Raw genomic sequence first — 18,950 nt, 5'->3', positions numbered from 1 at the left:
CTATGGTGACATACATACATGTATTTTAATTCTCTGTAAGTCTTTTGGTGGTGTAGTCCACTCACTGAATAAAGATGACGATGAGAAAATTGGAAGGACTAGGGCACTTCCTTACATCTATCCAGATCATTCCCTGGTCCAAGTTGGAGAAGAGAGCCAAGAAACCCGTCAGAAGGAGGAACCCACAGTGACTGATGTTAAAATGCCCCTTTCTCTTCTGACAGTCACAAAGCTGAGGGGAAGCAAGTGAGCAATATAAGGAGAACTTGCCAAAACCAAATCCTGTTAGAGTGGTTGTGAACCCAGAGAGGAATCTGGATGCAGTGAAACTTGTCTTTCCTCCATCTTTCTACAATGTCATGGGAATGCCGAATGAGACGATGTCACCGAAGCCTTGGGATACATTAGAGAGTGCATGTGCAGCTACCAAATAAAACAGCCAGAATCTCTGCTGGGACCATTAGCTTCTGGGTGGCAATCCCACCCCCCTCAGATGTTCAGGCTGTTCTCCTGGTATCATTACATTGCCCTGACCTCCACAGCCTGTGGTGACCCAGTTAAGTAGACAAGGGCTTTGCTCATATCCTGTCAGCAGTAAGGGGAAAAGTTGGACTAGAGAGTCCCTAAATTGGGTTTTCATGTTAAAAACATTCTGGCATATTCTTGAGTTTGTCTCTAAATCAACATGTTCAGAAACTAACTGGACTGAAAAAGCCTGCTATATTTTAGTCAGAAGAGTCTGTATTTGCTTCCTGCAGAAAAGTGATGCCTCTGCAGGGTGGGAGAGTCAAAAGCCATGCTTTCATATGCAGCTGCATTTATCCCTTTCTAAAGGTTGGTGTTCATCCTGAGCTTGTGTTGCTCGGTCGTGAACTCTGCAGTTCTCCCTCAGCAAAGCAATTTTGCACAGTGCTTGTCTTTAAGCACAGAACTAGTGCCTCCACTTGGAAATAGAAGTTGGAAAGAGTTATTAAATTATGGAAACAAGCCTTTGCCACAAATTTCCCCACAATTTTCCTCTTTGTCACTCACGTAGGGGTTTTGTTCTGTGTTTGAGCTCAGTGTGACATCACCAAGTTGCTTGTGATTTAAATAGAAGAAACAGCTGTCAGGAGTAATGCTTGCAGGTATTCCTTCTTTTCTTTATTTGCCTTACGGCAGTGCCTGCAGGCCAAAGCAAAGATTGTGCTGGCAGCGCCTGAATAGTTGCTGCCCCTCAAGTCTGTACAGATAAAGGAATTATCATTATCTTCATTGCACAAATAACAGCACAGAAAGATGAAGTGACTTGCCCATGGTCATACTAGGAGTCTCTGGCAGAGCCGGAAAGCAGAGTATTGTTTCCTCTGGTCTGATGCTTTTATCCCAGTGCCATCCTTTTGTGTGACTGGCCATTTTCAGCAATTTAGATTTTTCCATCACGTCTCCTGGCACAAACAAGCTAGCTAGTAAATGGCACTACATATATGTCTCTTGGATCTCTGCCTCTCAAGATCCTTTATATTTTTATCACTTACCTTGTGATAGCCAGGTGCTTCTGTAGAGCCTTGTGTCTGGAAGGATCTCAGGATGTGCTCATCTAATCTACTTTAAAACCTCCACAGAGGCCACAGGTTCACTGGGTGATATTTTTCCAGTGCTTCATTACTGTGCTGGTCTTGCTCCAGAGACAGCAGCCTTTTACTTATTTGGGGACTCATATTCTCTTTCAGTCTCCTTTTCCCCAGGATAGAACAGTCTCTGTTCGTAGCTTTCTTAACTTGTGGGTTTTCTCCAGTTCCCTCTTGGATTCCATAAAAATGCTTTTCAGTGTTTTTCCTGACATCCAGAATGGGGCACGGTCTGGAGCTCCCTCAAGTGCTCCCTCCTTCTCCCCAAGGACCTGGTAAATCATTTCACCGGCTTGGAAGCCGTGAGTCGAGGACTTGCCAAAGCAAACAGCACGGACAGGGTGCATTCCACAGCAGAGCAGGGCATCAGGATGTACAGGAAGGCCTGCTGAGCCAGGGACACCGCTGAGGATTGCCCAGAGCCACCAGAAGCCCACAGTGTGTACAGGAGCAGCTGGTGAGTCGGTGGGGCCAGGAGCAGCCACTGCCTAAAGGAGCAGCCCCAGGGAGAACTGCGAGTGACCAGGAGGGAGCAGGGCCTGGCAGGACACTCTGTGTGGGAGGGTGCACAGGAGGTCACAGTCTGCTGACTTGAAAGGGAGAAGAAACTCAGTTCATCCCATTCCTACCAGTCTGATGTCAGAGCCAGTGAGAGAAAACCTCTGGGAAGACCTTACAGCCCCTTCCAGGGCCCAAAGGGGGCCTACAAGAAAGCTGGAGAGGGACTTTTACAGGGGACTTTAGGATAGGACAAGCGATAATGCCTTAAGACTGTGAGAGGACAGGTTCAGACTAGATATAAGGAAAAAAATTTACAGTGAGGGTGTTGAGGCACTGGCACCAGCTGCCCAGAGAAGTGGTTGTGACCTCCCCAGCAGTGTTCAAGGCCAGGCTGGATGAGGCTCTGGGTAACCTGGTCTATTGGAAAGTGTCCCTTCCAATGGCATTGGGCTTGGAACTAGGTGGTCTTTAAGGTCTCTTCCAACTCAGATCATCTGTGAAGCTGCATCTTCTTCCTTCCTTTTAAAGGGGATTGCATGCTCACGTTTCACACTGCAGGGGTGTGAAGGAAAAGCTTTAGGAAGCTGAAGGTACACAAATTTCACTTGATAGTATGAAGAGGTGTTTTCCCAAGCACCTGTAGTAAAACTTGGATTTGTGTTGACTTGGGTGGTTAGCTTCATCTCAATGTTTGGAACCTGAGATTTTAGGACTAACACTGCCCATGATCACACTAAAGTGCCAAAAGACTGGGCAGGATATCCCAGCTGGCAGCAACAGTGAGATCTGTTAGATTTTTTTATTTGTCTGCCATTTCCCTTAAAAACAGTAGAAGCCTAGGCAGCATTTGCTCTGATCCAGAAAAGCCACTGTCAGTCTCAAACCAAGGGTTTGATATAATCACAGGTACATACACCTTTCAATTTCAGCTCTAAAAATTTTGAGGTTTTACTGATTTGATCTAGTATTACCTGTTTGATATATTTTTATTTGTTTTTAAGAATTTTATTTCAAGCCTTCCAGTCTTCATTGGGGAAATCACTTATGGAAGAGGTCTGGATTGTGGTTCTGCAAAGCTATGACCAGCTCAGGGTCCTGTGACAAGTGGTGGGCTCATACTGTTCTCCCATTTCTGAATGAGAGGTGAGATATGAACAGTGGTGGTATTCAGAGGGACCAAACACCACAGGAAGTCAAAAACAAGCTACAGTGGGAGTTAAGCACTTTGGCTATTCTTCACTCTGACCTGATGCACCTCTTCAGTAGCTGTTCTTCAAGTGGAAACATAAGGAATTAATTTGGCTGCCCCTAATTTCACTAGAGTGTTCAGTAATTTGGCTTTAATGTTAGAATTCATCAGCAAGACTGATTGCTGTATCATACAGAGTGGCAGCCTTGGCAGAGAAGGAAATTTCCCACACAATTTAAAAATGGTCTATGAATTTGCTGGGTTTAGAGTTTGATAACAGCTAGAAAAAGGACGCAGCAAGTCTTGTACAAAGGAAGGAGCCAATTTAGGAATTAAGAAGGTGAGATGGTAGAGAGCAGGAACCTGCACATTTTACATTTAATTCAGTAGCTGTGGTTTGGCTTTGTTTTGTTCTTAATGGCGTGTGGTTTTTAAAAGGAAGTTTTTGCTTAAATGCAAATCAGATATGAGGGTACGAAAGGTAGGGAAGGCACTCCTTGGTAAGTGTGGTGGAAGCTAGTCTGATAAATGTACTCAATAATGAGAATTCTACAGCAAAATGCTGAGCCCTGTGGCTACGATCCAGCAAAATGCTGACAGTAGTGGTAGCGCTCATGCACTTAAAATCAAGCACTTTCCAAAAATGCTTTGATGGATCAGAGCTGGAGTCCTTATCACCTTGCTAGGAGTGAATTTATGGGAGTCTTGTAAGTCAATAGTATTTATTCTTAGGCTTCACAACTAAACCACTAATGGAATATAGGGAAATTACAGCTTTTCTTTGGTGTGAAGAAATCTGGCTCTGGTCTTAACCACAATCTGTTCTCCAGCTTTCAGAAAAACTTACTATCTTGATTTCCAGAGGCGCTAGAAAAACAAAATCAAGTATTGGAATTTCCTCTGGATCTGCACCCTATAGGAAGATATTTCTTCATGCTCTCTTCCCTGCTCCAACAAATATTTGTCTCAGATACACATTGGCTTTGAGTGCAAGTACCTGCTAGGGATATCAGGGATGCCTCCTTTTCCTGAGCCCAGGCAACCTGTGATGCCCTAATGTCTCCCTCTCCCTTCTGAGGATCACAGTAAATTGCAGCTTAATAGGAACTGGCTCTGCAGGACAGAGGGCTGATGCTGCTGTAAATACAAATGAATGTATGTTAGGCCTGGCAATTGAAAAAAGGTTTCTCAAACAATGAGCTATGGTCAGGGCCAGTCTTGTCAGGCCAATTTTTTGAATTATTTTTTCTAAACAGCCTCTATATGTACGAAAGGGACTTTGCACCCTGCAAAATACAGGGGAGTGTTTGCAAGCCTCCAGGTTTCAAGAGAAAAAAATTACCTTGATTGTTGTTATAGATCATGGTCCTCTTTGTAGCCTTCATTATACAGAGTCTTTAAAATTCCTTAAAACTGTTGCGTACCAATATTCCTGCTAAGGACTTGAATGTGTTTGTTGATGAACAAGCTGGAGGAAATACTTCCCCTCCTTTGAGATGAGTGGGCTCAATATTACACAATTTTCTCTTGTGGTATCTGGTCATGTTTTCCTCAGGCCTCGTGCCTGCCAGTTTTGTGGATTTGCAGGCAGCTTCCATTCTTTCAGAGTTCACGTCTCCCGTCCATGATTGGCAGGAGCCGAGAGCGCGTCCGGGCAACTCTGTAAACAGAAGGCAAATGGCAAGAATCCAATTTATTTTTTGAAACCATGTGCTTTTAAGAGCTTTGCCAAAGGTTATGTGTTTCTTTGAGATGGCAGTGATACATGATAGGTATCATTAAATATTCTGACTCTGTTCTATCTGGGGTAGTGTGCACATGAGGAATGACAAGGCAGTCTTACCCCAAAGGCTCTGTAGTTTAGTGCCTAGATTTTGTGTGTCTTTGGGCTTTGTTTGTAATCCTGTTGCAGTTTTAATATATGATAGCCCTGAAACAAAGTAACTTCCTCATGGTAGATTTTGTAGAAATTATTTGCTTGTTTTTTGTGTAAGCGGTGAATTTTGGAAACTGTTATGTAGTCAGCAAGAGAAGAGTGCCAGAGGTGAGCTGTTGCTACACCTTCCTGGGTTGCTTCCACAAAAGTAGGCACTTAAATAGGTGTGTCTTAGAAATATTCTCTAACAGTAAAATACTTTGTGAATGGCAAAGCTTTCACTGGTTGCACCCACTGTCCTTCAAGGAATATCTGTTGAGTCCTGCTGTCTCACAATTAACAACATATTTTGATTAAGAGGAAAAGACTACATTCAAACATTTAAAGCTATGGATTTGTTTTCATAATTTATATGTCAATAATCAGTACTTGGCCTTAATAACAAAGAATATTTTACAGACACATTTTTATAACACATATTATTGCAGGAAAGATTTCAGTAGTGATTTTTCACATGCAGCAAGGCACTTGTTGCTATTTTTTCTTTTAAAACCATTTTACAGGAGTAGCAAAATATCGAGTGTTCATCTAAAGATTTACCATAAGAAGCAGTAGGTCCTTATGGGTGGGTCAGTTGATGTTAGCTTGTTGCTGTGGTTTCCTCTGTTTTTTCTTTTTGCTGATTCTCTTGCAAGCTCCTTTAGGAGATACTCAGAGAAAAGAAAGCCTTGAATTATTTAATTTAGTGTGCACACACCATTCCTTGCCCTAAACACACTTCAGTTACTGCAAGAACACCAAGTTTTGGGGCACAGTAGGTCTTGAGGCCTTAGACCACATTGGTGCATAGCCACACAGATCTCCTGAGCTGTTAACAGAGATCAGAAGTGAGACATGAGCCATCACCCCTGTGCTAATGCAAATTGCATGCAGATTACTTCTGTTATTTCTCTAATGTGAGTATGAATTGAAAGTGTTTTCAAATTACTAGCAGTTGAAAGGAATGCTAGTAATTTAAGGCATTGGTTCATAGCGTCCACAAAACCACAGCATCCCCACTGCTCTCTTTGCCTTTAGCAAAGGGATTTTTCTGGTATCTTAGGTCCAAGGATTAGAAGCCTAGAGAGAAGTTCTCTGAGGAAAGCTTTGTCAAAGAGAGAACAGGCTCTTCAACACAACTAGGCACCAGCTGGGGTTTCACTTTTCATGAACTCAACCTTCTGTCCAGCTGGGAGGCAGCAAGGTCTCCGGAGCACCTTGGCCATGACCAGCTTGGGTGTCAAGTCATGTCCTGGTGTCGAGCTTAAGGAGCTGTGTTGAAACTTAGAGGAACCAGGATGGGAGCCACCTGAAAGATCACCCCTTTTCAAATGAGACAGATCTGGTTGCTTGGGTTAGTCATGGATTCGTATTGCAGAAATGGGGCCCTGCCTTCTGTCAGGGCCATGGAGTGCTTCATTTGGGTTCCTCTCTCTTGTTTGACCTGTTTTGTTTCAAGGTGCAGGTCAGGGCACCTCAGGTTTCAGAGGCATTCAAAATGTCCATTCAGACTGCAAAGAGATCTAAGACCCGGCACCTCAGGGGCTCATCTTGGAATGTAGAGGTTGTGAGGAAATACTATATAGCCATTGCCAAAGCAGTTTGAAGATTGTGTTCTCATTTTGACATTTGGTGTGTGAAAAGGACCAAAATGAACTCCCCATCTAGACAAGAGATGCTTTGAAGAATCATTCAAAAGAAAATGATCTCCATATATGAACGATGTTTTAGGGTTTGGCTCCTACTTGGCAAAGTGTTTGGATTTAATCTAATCCTGGAGCTAAAATTTACCTCTTTGCCTTATTTAGGGTCTGTGCAGGATTGAAAGATCTCTGAGATCTACAAAAGATTTCAGATAGAATATAAATAGCATTTAATGCTACTTATTACAAGGACCTTTCATTGCCTGGACTCAGTTTTCAAAAACACTTGCAAACACCTGCAAATTTGGGGCCCAGCCTGTTTGCCCAACTAGCCAGGCATGGTTTGCAACTCTTTGTTCTCAAGGGACAAAGAGTTTTGAAATCCATTATCAGACAAACTTGAGTGCACTTTGGGATATGAAAAATTGCAGCATGAAGGACAAGTTATAACTTAAATCCTAAGTTCTGACCCAGGTGTAATGTTTACAGTAAAAGTGCCCTTAAGAGAGCCACTGGGTGTTGCCCTAAAAGTTCCTATGTAGAAATGAAGAGATAATACAGTGGAAGCATTTTTTTTCCTTCCCTTTCCAGTGTTTCTATTTTAACTAACATATCTATATTTTTTTTAATTAACCTACTGCTTGAAGCCACCTGCAATTTTAGAAATGCCTTTAGTGTGACTTGGTGAATAAAGCAAGTCTTGCTTCAAATGCTGAAGTCACCAAAGGCCTGAGAAAGAAATTAGAAACTGAGTGAAAAATTACATTTTACCAGGCTTTTGAAGTGTAACCAGAGTTACTTGTCTTGTGGTTACTCTTCTAATACAGGTTTATTTTCTTCAATTTTACCTGGTTTTATTAAGTGCATTAATTATAACATTTTGTTTGGTTATATAATAACAGATAAAGGTTATGGCTTTGGGACTGAGTAAGATGGGGAGCCATTAGCTGTTGTTTCTGCCAGAGTGAAAAATACCAAGGCAAAAGTAATTGGCCTGCAGAGAGCATTAGATAGACTATAAAAAGTAGAAACTGGATTATTTGTTTTGTCTTGGTACAGTGGTTGTTCACCTGATAACATTGGTTTCTCTTCAACTATAATTAGCATTTTATTCTACTAAGCATTGCTGTATGTTAGTTATTAGTGGGACGCAGCACAGTATGTTGTAAATATGGCCTATGGTACCTAGATGGCTAATTCAGTGCTAATGTCATTATCAAAGGTTGCAGAGGAACAAATGTCCTAAAAAGTCTGTTCCTTGTGAAATAATTTCCTGTAGTTATTCAGATGTGACTAATGGTGTATCTTCTGCAGAAACTTTTATTTATTTATTTGGTATGTCCCCTTACTCTTCTTAAGAAATGTTAGAACACACACACACAAAAAAAGGAAGAATCAGTTTTCTGTGCTTTTCTTTGCTTTCCTGATTAATTTTTGGTCTCAGGAAAGCAAAAATGTACATTGACAATTTCACACCTTGTTACATCTTCTGTTTGCTTTTATCACATGCATGGCTGTTTTCATAAATGGCAAACATAAACATAAATGATGTAATATCCCTCTTTGATCTTGACTGTGTGGCTGAAAAATTAATGCATAGGCACAGAACATGAACAATTCACAATGTACACCCACCTTTTGTTGTGTCAAGGCAGGGATTTGAACAAGACTTCTGTCTGCTTACATAAGAAACACGGGATATTACAGCTTTATATATCTTGACTCTTATGTGAATTTATTTTTTTGCATGTTGCACTCCAAATGGAAGGGCTCTGTGGTTTGACTTCTTTCTACAAAGAGGATGCTGCCCTTGCAGAAGCAGTGACCTTTGAAAAGCAAGTCTTAAGTAATCCTTTTATTTTTCTGAGATCATATAGCACAGTATCCAGTTGCAGGCTTTTAAGATGGAATGATTGCAGACTTTGTCCACTTGCCTGGATTGAATTACATTTTGTTTGACAAAGAAAACTAAAATACTTGTACCTTCCTTCCTTCACTTCAGAGCATCGTAATCTCTGTGCATTGAGGATGCAGAGTGGTTGCTGTATCACGCCAGCACCGCTGGGATTTATTGAATTTACTTAATTGGACTTTATCTCACAGTTACACTTTAACACTTCTTTTGAAGGAGATTCAAAAAGGATACGGTTACTCCTCTTCTAATTTACTTGGAGAGTCAGGTTACTCATTTTCTTATCTTGCATCCATTTCCTGGTAGAGCAGAGCCACAATTGAACATTTTAGAGACTTGCACACCCAGAGATTTAGGTCCATGTAGCTTCTCACTAGCCAAGCTTTTTGCACACACTTTTTAAAGGGAATGCTCTGATTTAGGAGAGTAGAAAGTTTGATGGGTGTGTTTGGGTAGGCTGGGGGTGCATTTTGTCTTGTACTATGCAGGTGCACGTAAAGGAGAGCTAAACTGCCCTGAACCTCCTAGGGAAAGGTTTTGCAGCAGTGTTTGGGAGCACTAACATTGTTTTCTTGGCTGTAAAGCACCTGTGAGCCTCAGTCCTATAAACACTTCAGGAAACCTCAATAAAGTGGATGAAAAATCCACTATTTGATCAGGTAATTTTGATACTGGGAATTGCATGATTTTCACGTTCCTGAGAGGCATTCAGTACCGGGGAGAACTGACGTCTCCCCTCACTGCTCTTCTCAAGTTTACTTTTGCTAATAGGAGGTTAAAATGGTTTAATGCTCAGCACTGATGTTCTCTATCCCACCAGACCTCTGCTGCCAGCTCTGTAAGCATGGGAGAAGCATTGCAGGGATTTGGAGACATTGGAGATCAGTCCCAGAGGGTGTAGGTCCCTTTTTTGAGTATTTTAGTGGCTCCTCCCTGAACATGGTAGCATCTGAGTGGCTCATGATGAGTGAGCAGTATCATCTGTATAACGAGGATTGTACAATCTCCTTTTACTTGGCACCATCACCATACAGCGAGGCTTGTTATCCAATGGCCTTGAAAATTATGTAGCTCCCTTGCATCAGAAGGGGCTTCGTTCTGTTTTGATGGAGCTCCCTACTCCCTCTATCTTCTCTGAGCTAATATATCTGACTGTACATGTGTTCACAGATCTTGTATCTCAGATGCATGCACAACTCAGTTTGCTGTGCCCATGACCACACAGAGCCTATTTAGGCACCTGGGCTGAGTAACAGAAATTCCTTTACCAGATAAGCAGTTTGTATTTAGGTTGTTATTTGCCCTCACATAGCCCAAAAACTTGTAGAGGACATCAGTCAGGGAGGGGTAAGGTGACTTTTGCAGTTGAAAAATAGTTGGTGATCACCATGCAGGGCCTGCATGAACAATGTGGTCATGGTTCAAATCAAGGTGGATTTTACTCACTCAGTGGAGCAGTTGTGAGCACAGTGGTGGATGCACAGTTGAAAAGCAAATAGGGTCTGTACAGCTTGATGCCAGCTCTCCAGCAGAAAACAGTTTGGAAATAGCCAACACCTTTCAGAATCCTTCAAGAACCAAGTGGGGAAAGTAAACAGGAGTGTAAAAATCTAGGACTGAAGCAAGACTGAGATGTGGCAATTTGCTATAACAGAGAAGTCTTGGTGCTAGCCTTCAGTCCAAGAACAATTGTCTGGAGCTCTTCCCTTACTTTTTGGCTTAATATCAGACCTGGAAAAATTATTGTGTTTGTTGTCTTTATTTTACTTAATGGGTTGGGGTTTTTTTATTGTTAAGATAATTAGCTAGTCCTGCATATAGAAGAAATTGTTTTCTATAGTTCCAAATACATTTTGGAAAATGAAATTTGGTTGTTGCTCTTTCCATTCCATTCCCCATATGGCCACAAAAGTCTTTGGCATGGGTCTCCTCAGGCCCCCTGTCATCCTTGCAGGAGGGTGAGTTAAAATCCCTCATCCAGGCATGGCCTGTTTTTGTCCCTGGAGAAGCTGCTCTTGGCCCTGCAAATGGGAGACCATGAGTTGCTCCCATCCCCTTTTCTTTTCACTCAGTGCTGTTTCCCAATCACTGGCATGAAACACCTGGGGTGTTAGGGCTGCATTGCCCACGGCAGCTTCTGCTGGAGAGCTGGCAGGGGGGCAGCAGCCACAACTTAGAAAGTCTCTGCAGACCTCGGACTGAATACAAAGGATCAAGCCTGTTTCTGATGCTCATGTGTGCTGCAAAGGGCAGATAACCTTTCAGGGCTGCATCTTAAAATAATGAGCAGAGCTTGTATGGCTGCTCTCATGCTGTGGCTTCCCCAAGCACACTGAGAACTTCCAAACTGTGATTGCCATTAAAATATTTTGCCATTTGCAAGGAATTAGCATCACTATATGAGCCTGCAACACCCCAGTGATATTTATAGAGAGCAATTGAATTATAAAGGTTGTAATATTCCTTACTTCTGAAAGGAAGGGGCTGAAAGATGCCTGGGCTTAAACTACTTAAAATCCAAAAATAGTTAAGGAGCCCATGTAATCTAAGGTCTTCTGAAAAATATAGGGCTTGAAAGCAGGCAAAAGAAAGCAAAGCATAATCAGGATGTAATTCTGATGACATAGACTCCTGACACATTTGAAAAGAGAAGGTGTGGGTTTGATGTGCTTGAAAATTGCTTGAAAAGATGGGGTCGATGTGTAAACTGTGATAGAAGTTCATGTTATTACTTTGCCTTCATGGTCGTGCTACCACAAATCTGTGCAAGTCCAGTTGTTTAAAATGGGCAAATGCCACCAAGGTGGAAACAGACTCCACTGATCTGCAGTAGCTCGGGATTGCCTTGTGTTCGAGCATGCACTGATGAGTTTGACTTTGGCTGAGGCAGACCATCTTACTAACCATAGTTTTCGTCTGTTCTGTTTTTCTCCTGTCTTGCAGCACCTTCTCCAGTCAGTACTGTGAAAAAAGGGAAGATAACTAAAAATAGCATCTCCCTTTCCTGGCAGGAGCCAGATCGACCCAATGGCATCATCCTGGAATACGAAATCAAATATTTTGAAAAGGTGTGATGGACTGATTGCTGAGCTTCCCAAGTACCTTCTCTTTATTGTTTTTGTCTTTTAGTTATTATTATTTGAGTCATGGAAGGGAATGGAGAGATTTTATGCATAAATCAATGTCAGATTGATTTTGCAGTAAATGATTAGGAAGACTCGAAATGAGGGTGTTGTTTTCCATTAGTGTGCCACTTCTCTTGAACAAATACATTAAATCCGCGTGTCAGATTCCTCTCCAGCCTTATCACATTAAGATAGAGCCTGCTCATTTGTTAAAAATAGAAGGGGATGGAGACTGAGCATCTGTCTCCTCCCAGAAACATCAGGCAAAATACTTTGCCTTTGGTACTTCAATCTCTCACTTGATTTTCCATCCACTGTGAAAGGAGAGGAGAAAGGGCTTCTGGAGAGAGACTGCATGTGCTCTGATGTGAAGAAGGTCATCTTGGCTTAAAAACTTGCCTGGGTTTTCCAGCTCTTTCCCTCTGTTTAAAAGGAAGCAGTCTCCCCACAAAACTTGCCCCTCCTAGTCTTCATTTCAAATGGTGACTTGTTGTTTTCCTGCAAAATTAATGTTATTTAAATGAAAATGGTTCCAAATGCACTTTATCAAATATTTTGAGCATTTGTATTTTGAGTGATATGGCCTTAAATCTCTAGAAATCTTAGATTTCCAAAAATCAAGTTTTCAGGATTTGACTGAATAGCATTTTTTTTTTACCTTAGCCAGAATTGTAAGGTGTCCTTTTTTCCTCAGAAACATCCAGGCTTTCTACATGAAAACAAGAGGGAAATAATGAAATTGAGTCACAATTCACTTTTTAGGGGGGTTGAATTTCTGTTTTAAAGAAGATATTCCATTAGGTCTATCTGTGATCCAGGTGAAATTGTTCAACATGGACCAGGATTAGATCTTTACTCCTTCTGCCTTCTTTCTCTGACCATGGGAAGGACCTGCTCAAGCAGTCCATGCAAACAGGGGAAAGAATTTCATAAATCTTCTCCATCAAAATAAAATTAACATTATTTTGGCAGATGAGGGAGCTTGTGAAATAGATATGTGTGTGACTTAAATAGGGCTGAATATTAAGGTACATGCAAGAATTGTTTTGTTTCTGGAAATAATCCATCACTAATCATTTATTAACTTGTTCAAATGGCTGTTGGGGTACATTGAATCCTTATCATGGAATGGCTTGGGAAGAACAGCTTTTAGAAACCCAAAAAAAAAGATAAAGCAAATAATTAAAATGAAAAAAAATTATTTCTTCATTTTCCTTAGTTTGTTTTCAAACAAATTGGTAGGAGAGATGATTTAAAATGTTGTATTTGCAGTCCAGAAGTCTCAAATAGCTTCAGCAAATAGTTCTTCAAGAGTGAGTCCTTTGTGGAGAGATAGTTCCAGCCGGTCCAAGTTTATGCTATCTTGATTTATTTTCTTCAAGCTGAGAGTGAAGCTTTGTATTTTCCATAGAAAAGCTCCAGAGTCCAAGTGTTTGCAGAAGCCAACAGTGTATTGAAAAGTTAATTGGCTGACATACAGGCAAAGATGTGACCTAATATTCACTTACTGCTTTTAACCAGTAGTTGAGATAGGCTGGGGATATTGCCCTTAATCCTTTTTCTTTGTTGCTACTATAATTTGTATTCTTTCAGTTTTCAGTCCTTCATAAGGGTAAATTCACATTCATTTCCAAGGGACAAGAACATTTATATTAAATGTTTCGGAAAACTGAGTTTTTTCAGATTGCATTCCTGTAAGAGGGATCACTCCTTAATAAGAAAAAAAAGGGCACATATATTTATATTTATATGTGTGTGTGTGTGTGTGTGTGTACACATTTCTCCAAAACAGGCATCAACTGAGAAATTTTGTAATCTTACATTTAAGAAATTCCTAGCACCTCAGCCAGGCATATTGCTGTCAATGGGAAGTTGGCTATTAAATTAAAAAAAAAGAAAAGAAAAATTAGCTCACATTCTAAGAGCTATCCAGAAATCTTGGTAAGGAACTACTAAAAACTCTGGTTTAACTCATAATAATTTGGATCTGAGAAGAGATGGTGAATAAAAAGCAGTCTCCAAATTTGTAGACCTTAATTTATGAGCTCTTGTCTAGATTATGTGTTACAGTAAATAATTCTAAGAGTAATTACTTAGCATTTCAACAAAACTTTAATCAAAGAACTGGAACTGTTTCACATTAGAAACTGATGTAGATGAAGATTTATTTCAGCAATTTTTCTTCAAGTTCATTGCTTCAAAAGAACCATGCAAAAATTAGGTATTTTCCTGGAGTTTCAGTTTATTAGTCTCTTCCCAAGTTCTAATTCGTGGTTCTAGAAATGCAGGCATAAAGTTGTATAGTGTGTAATATATTATTCTCTTTTAGGCCTACTTACACTGCTGGGAAGCCGTTTTGGTGTAAATCAAAATCCTTTTTTAAGGCGATGGGACTTGTTTTATCTTCCCTGTGCCTTGGGATTGATCTCTGTATGATAAACCTTTCCATTGCCCCAGACCATGTACATCCTGAGCAGGGGAAAGCTGCTTCTACTGCAGATGTTGGTTGTGTGCCTCCCAGAATCATTGATTACAAAAAGAGAAAATCAGATCTCAGATTTTGTATTGCAGAAAGGACCTTCAGAGAGGGAGGGGATTTTGAGGCAGAAATTCTCAAAAATGCATATTTCAGTCATCTTTTGTTGTGTTTCTCTGGGGGTTGTCAAGAGTCTGTCTTCTCTGAGAGCCACTCTGTGTGTGTTTGAACTTTGTGGTTTTCGGGGGGCTATTGGGAAAAGGACCAGGAGACGAGCTACACCATCATCAAGTCCAAGGAGACGGCGATCACGGCGGATGGATTGAAGCCCGGCTCGGCGTACGTCTTCCAGATCCGGGCGCGGACGGCCGCCGGCTACGGGGGCTTCAGCCGCCGCTTCGAGTTCGAGACCAGCCCAGTGTGTAAGTGCTTCTCATTGCTGCCAGCCCCTGTCCCCAAAAGGCTGCCCTGAAACACGTCAGGGGATCAATACCTCTGCACAGAGCGCTTCCTTTGATTGCTTCATCCCTTGGCTTTGGAAACGTCGGGCACATCCTGACCCTGCGCTTGGCATATCTGTCCTTTGCTTCCTTGTGGTGGGGCAGGAGATCTTCAGGCTTCAGAGATTCATGGCTTTCCATGCTTAGAAAAATCCTGTGTTTACAGGAGCCTGGTGAAAGAGAGCTGTTCCTCTCAGGAGGGACAGAGGGGATGGGACCTGCTCCTTAAAGGCAGGCTGCAGAGGATGCTTAGCTGTCTTCCCCATCTGGGGGAAAAAAAACCCTGAAATGGTTCTTCTCTGCAAGGGGAAGGGTTGAACTAGCATAAGTGTCTTCTGTGTTTTTTGGGGAAAGTTCCTGTCAAGTTAAAAGATTGTTTCTGTTGGCTGCCAAGGCCACAGCCTCAAGAAAAGGAGGTTGACTTGTAATCAGAAATCGTAAAAATGTGCACTGCAGGTGCAGGACTTCTTGGCCTGTTACATTTGTGGGGTTTTAAATTTTCTTTAATTTTTTTTTTTTTAATGTAACTTATCCAGGGCTAGATTCTGGAATAGATTCTGTGGCAGGGTGAACTCCTGAGGCACATGGAGGCTCAGCTGCTCTTTCTTCTGTGCTTCGGAACAGCTGTGGGGAAATTCTTTTTGTCCCAAATACAGAATTTTGCCAAGGTGTCAAGTACGATTTTGTCCACCAGAAAAATACGTCCTCTCTCTATTAGTTTATACAACTGTCATTTATTAATTTTCATACTGTGTGCATGGAAGAGGAATTTTATGGTGGAAATACTCTGATCATTCCTGTGGGAAAGGGACTGTTTGCTGTGTTTTCCTTGGAAATTTAATTTCATAAATACTTTGATTACTGTTACTCCAGTTTATTTAAAATTCATCATCTTTGAGGAGAGGATGCCAAGTTGTCTTTTCTGTGCATGCTGCCTTTGAAGTCATAATAGATTTTCAAGGAGTCATTATACATGTGCAAATGTAGCTGTGGAGCCAGAGATTAAGCTAATACAGTGAAAATTGCATCACAATGCAAACATTAATGCAGTAAGGACAGTGTATTTAATGTATTTCTTATTGTATTAACCATTAATTGTGCTCTATAAGTAGCAACCAAATCACGTTATGCCAAAAATTGTTCTGTATAGTTTTTCTCAGTTGGAAAGTTTCTATCTTAGAGTTGTTTGAGTAATAGTGCTCTAGTCTATTAATGGGTAACACATGAAATATAGGCACATTTGATCTTTTACCTATGATCCTGGTCCAAAAATAATGGCACTTTCATCAAGCCCATCATGTAAGTATCTGTGTTAATCAAGACTTTTGAAGGATATCATGTGGAAATACTTTTAAACACTAGAAATTCTATGGGTCATTTAGTCATACCCACATCCCAGTCTTTTTTACATTTTAAAGGCAGAGGAATAGGTACTTCTCTGATATTGAGGAGTTGCTGGTATAGTCAGAGGAATGCCTTCTACATTGTCCCAAGTTTGGGAATGGGAATTGTTCATCTGTTGGGCTCAAGCTCTGGCTGAGGCCAGACTTAACCAGGTACTTTAACACTTGATAGGATTGAAATACAATGTAAGCCTCAGTATCTTGCAAAATGCAGCTCTATTTGACATTTAAAACCTTATAAAAAGCATTTTTTTCCCCAAAGCCCTATATAAAGTCAATATTGTGTCAGGAGTGTGACCAGACTCCCACTGCTTTCCTGCACATCCTGGAGATTTTGGAAGAAGCACAGATCGAAATCTCACTGCTAGATCAGAGTACAGATCTGAACGTCTTGTTAGAGCCAAAGCAAATGATTTTTATTCAAGCACAGATGAAAACCTTTCAGTGGCTGTTCTGAGAAACAAAAACAATTTCCAAGTAGTTTGGACTGAGCAACAGGTTTTGTTTCCAGTTCGCAAGGTTTCTGTAGTTATCTTCAATACATTTGGAGGAATTATGCAACAACAGCCCTAGAAGTGCAATGGAAGAAAGCCGTAAGCTGTTTTGGACTTCCCTCTTTTTCCAGGTTCTGGGAATTTTTACATTGCCCTGCTTGCGCAATTCTGCAAAGCACCACAAAGCAGCCAGGGCTTCAATTTTCAGCAGAATTTTTTTTATTTGAGTAGAAGGTGCTGTTGGGTGTATCCATTTGTTGCTTCATCCTTTCCAAATGCCACCAAGCTCATCTAGCCCCAAAAACTATCTTTGCAAAGAGCTGGATTTTGGCTGGATTGGTGAGCTAATCTAGCTGGTCCTGCTGGGCAGGAGTAGGAACATATCACCAAGCTGGGAAGGGGTAATGCAGGGGGAATGTGTGTGTGTCCCTGACTGAATGGCAGCAAGCCCCAGCTTGGCTTATGGGTTCAGGCTTTTCATCTGCCATGGATCACAGTAGAATTTATCTCATTTCCCCATCCCTTGAGCTGTGCAGAAAACCACCAATCACTGCTTAATGTTCTCCTTTAAATGCTTTTCTTTTTAATTATTTTGTCAAGAAAGCAGTAAAACACCATCTTAAGGAGCCCCCATAACTTTGTGAGGCTAATAAAATCTCTGGATGATAGCAGGGGATTGGAGAAGTTAGCATGAAATATTTAATGTGTCAGGACCAGTCCTTCTGAAATCACTTGCTCTGCTGTAGCAGGTCCACCCTGCCCATGGTTAAGCACCAGAGAGCTCCCATATGAAGAGCTGCTTGAAGCCCAGTGCAGATCAATGTTTAATGTCATACCTTTCTGTCTTTCCTTTCCTTTAACAATTAATATGGGACTATATTCAGTTATTTTATAGCCTTCATAACGTTAATCCTGTGCTAAGGACCCTTTTTTCGTTCAATCATTTAGTTAAAGGCTTCTTCAGTACGCAATCAATTCCTGCTGCTCTCTGGGGTGGATGGAACTTCATCCTGGGCTGGCACGAGGTTAAGAGCTATAATGAGGTTTTCCCCCACAGAGCAGTGGTTCCTGTGCCAGGGAGCTGGTTTTGCAGGGAGGATGTGAGGTTTGTACCCTGGGGGGGTTATATGCTTGCAGTTAAATAAGCTGGCAGCAAAGAGGGCAAGGTGAAGAGACTTTGGTTTGTGCTTGGGGAGCCCCACATACAAACCCCTGGGGGAAATGGGCTCCTTCCCCTGCCAAGTAGGGCAGATAAACAAGATACAAGTGGTATTAGCGTTTCCATTTTACAGCCTACAGGAGCTTGGTCACCTGCTCTTATTTGACCCGTGTCAAAAGTCAGTTCTCAATCAGATCTCCTGACCTTTTGGCAGGAGGGCTCCTTACAAGCACAGACTGGAAGAGTTTTGCTTCCCCAAGTTTTGGCCAGGAAAAAGACCAACCAATGTACATGTCTTAGCAGATTCCTGTTTTACAGAGGGCACTTCACAGCCATGTGATAGAGATGCCACAAAGAGGTTAGTTTATAATTTTTTATAGCTTCTTGAAGTGCAGGTAATTCTTTTTATCTTGTAGATTTCTCTTGTGTCTGTTAGCAATAACATTCCATAAATGTTCTCTCTGACTGTTGAGTTTTCATCCAAATGAGAGCCTGTTGGGTTTTCATCTTTGATTTCTAATGCAGCTAGCTCAGGGAGAAAAACTTGAGTTCACAAACTCGAAGGCTGCATCCTGCAATGCTTTGGTTTCTGAATTGAGCAATGAGATGGAATCTTGTTGGGTTTTTGGCTTAGTGTTGCATGTGGTTTTGTTTCCTTTCCACCCATATCCTTTCCAAACTAGAAACAGACAGCAAAAGGGGGAAAACACAAACCGTAAAAGAAGAAACGAACTGGTAAGACTTGAAACCTTGCTGGCAGCCTCACTAGAAAGACTCATATGAGTGCTGTCATTTTAACCCTAATCTCCATTTTCTGTTTCTCATCTCAGCAGTAGCTGCATCCAGCGACCAGAGCCAGATTCCTATAATTGTTGTATCTGTAACAGTGGGAGTCATTCTGCTGGCTGTTGTTATCGGTTTCCTTCTCAGCGGAAGGTAAGAGAAGAAGCTGTGTATTTATACTTCTTCAACTTTTGCAATAACTTTTATCTGACCAGCTGATTAGTGTGATTTAGGCAAAAG

General features: G+C 41.4%; 1 protein-coding gene across 17 annotated transcripts in view; it reads left to right on the top strand.

Annotated features, from left to right (window-relative positions):
- Positions 1 to 18,950, top strand: part of EPHA5 (EPH receptor A5) — a 195,789-nt gene that overhangs the window by 132,715 nt on the left and 44,124 nt on the right. For 9 of the 17 annotated variants that reach the window (XM_005484643.4, XM_005484639.4, XM_005484645.4 and 6 more), the window contains 3 exons: positions 11,714 to 11,838; positions 14,634 to 14,793; positions 18,761 to 18,863. In XM_005484643.4, coding sequence (XP_005484700.2) covers positions 11,714 to 11,838; positions 14,634 to 14,793; positions 18,761 to 18,863 — 388 coding nt within the window. Of the gene's footprint in view, positions 1 to 11,713; positions 11,839 to 14,633; positions 14,794 to 18,757; positions 18,864 to 18,950 lie in introns of all 17 variants that reach the window. The other 8 variants (XM_005484642.4, XM_005484638.4, XM_074540974.1 and 5 more) reach the window with 1 other exon arrangement.

Source organism: Zonotrichia albicollis, chromosome 5 (genome assembly GCF_047830755.1).
Source record: "Zonotrichia albicollis isolate bZonAlb1 chromosome 5, bZonAlb1.hap1, whole genome shotgun sequence".
In the NCBI taxonomy this organism is placed as follows: domain Eukaryota; kingdom Metazoa; phylum Chordata; class Aves; order Passeriformes; family Passerellidae; genus Zonotrichia; species Zonotrichia albicollis.
Note: the sequence above shows the minus strand (reverse complement) of the source record. Positions and strands in the feature narration are given on the sequence as shown.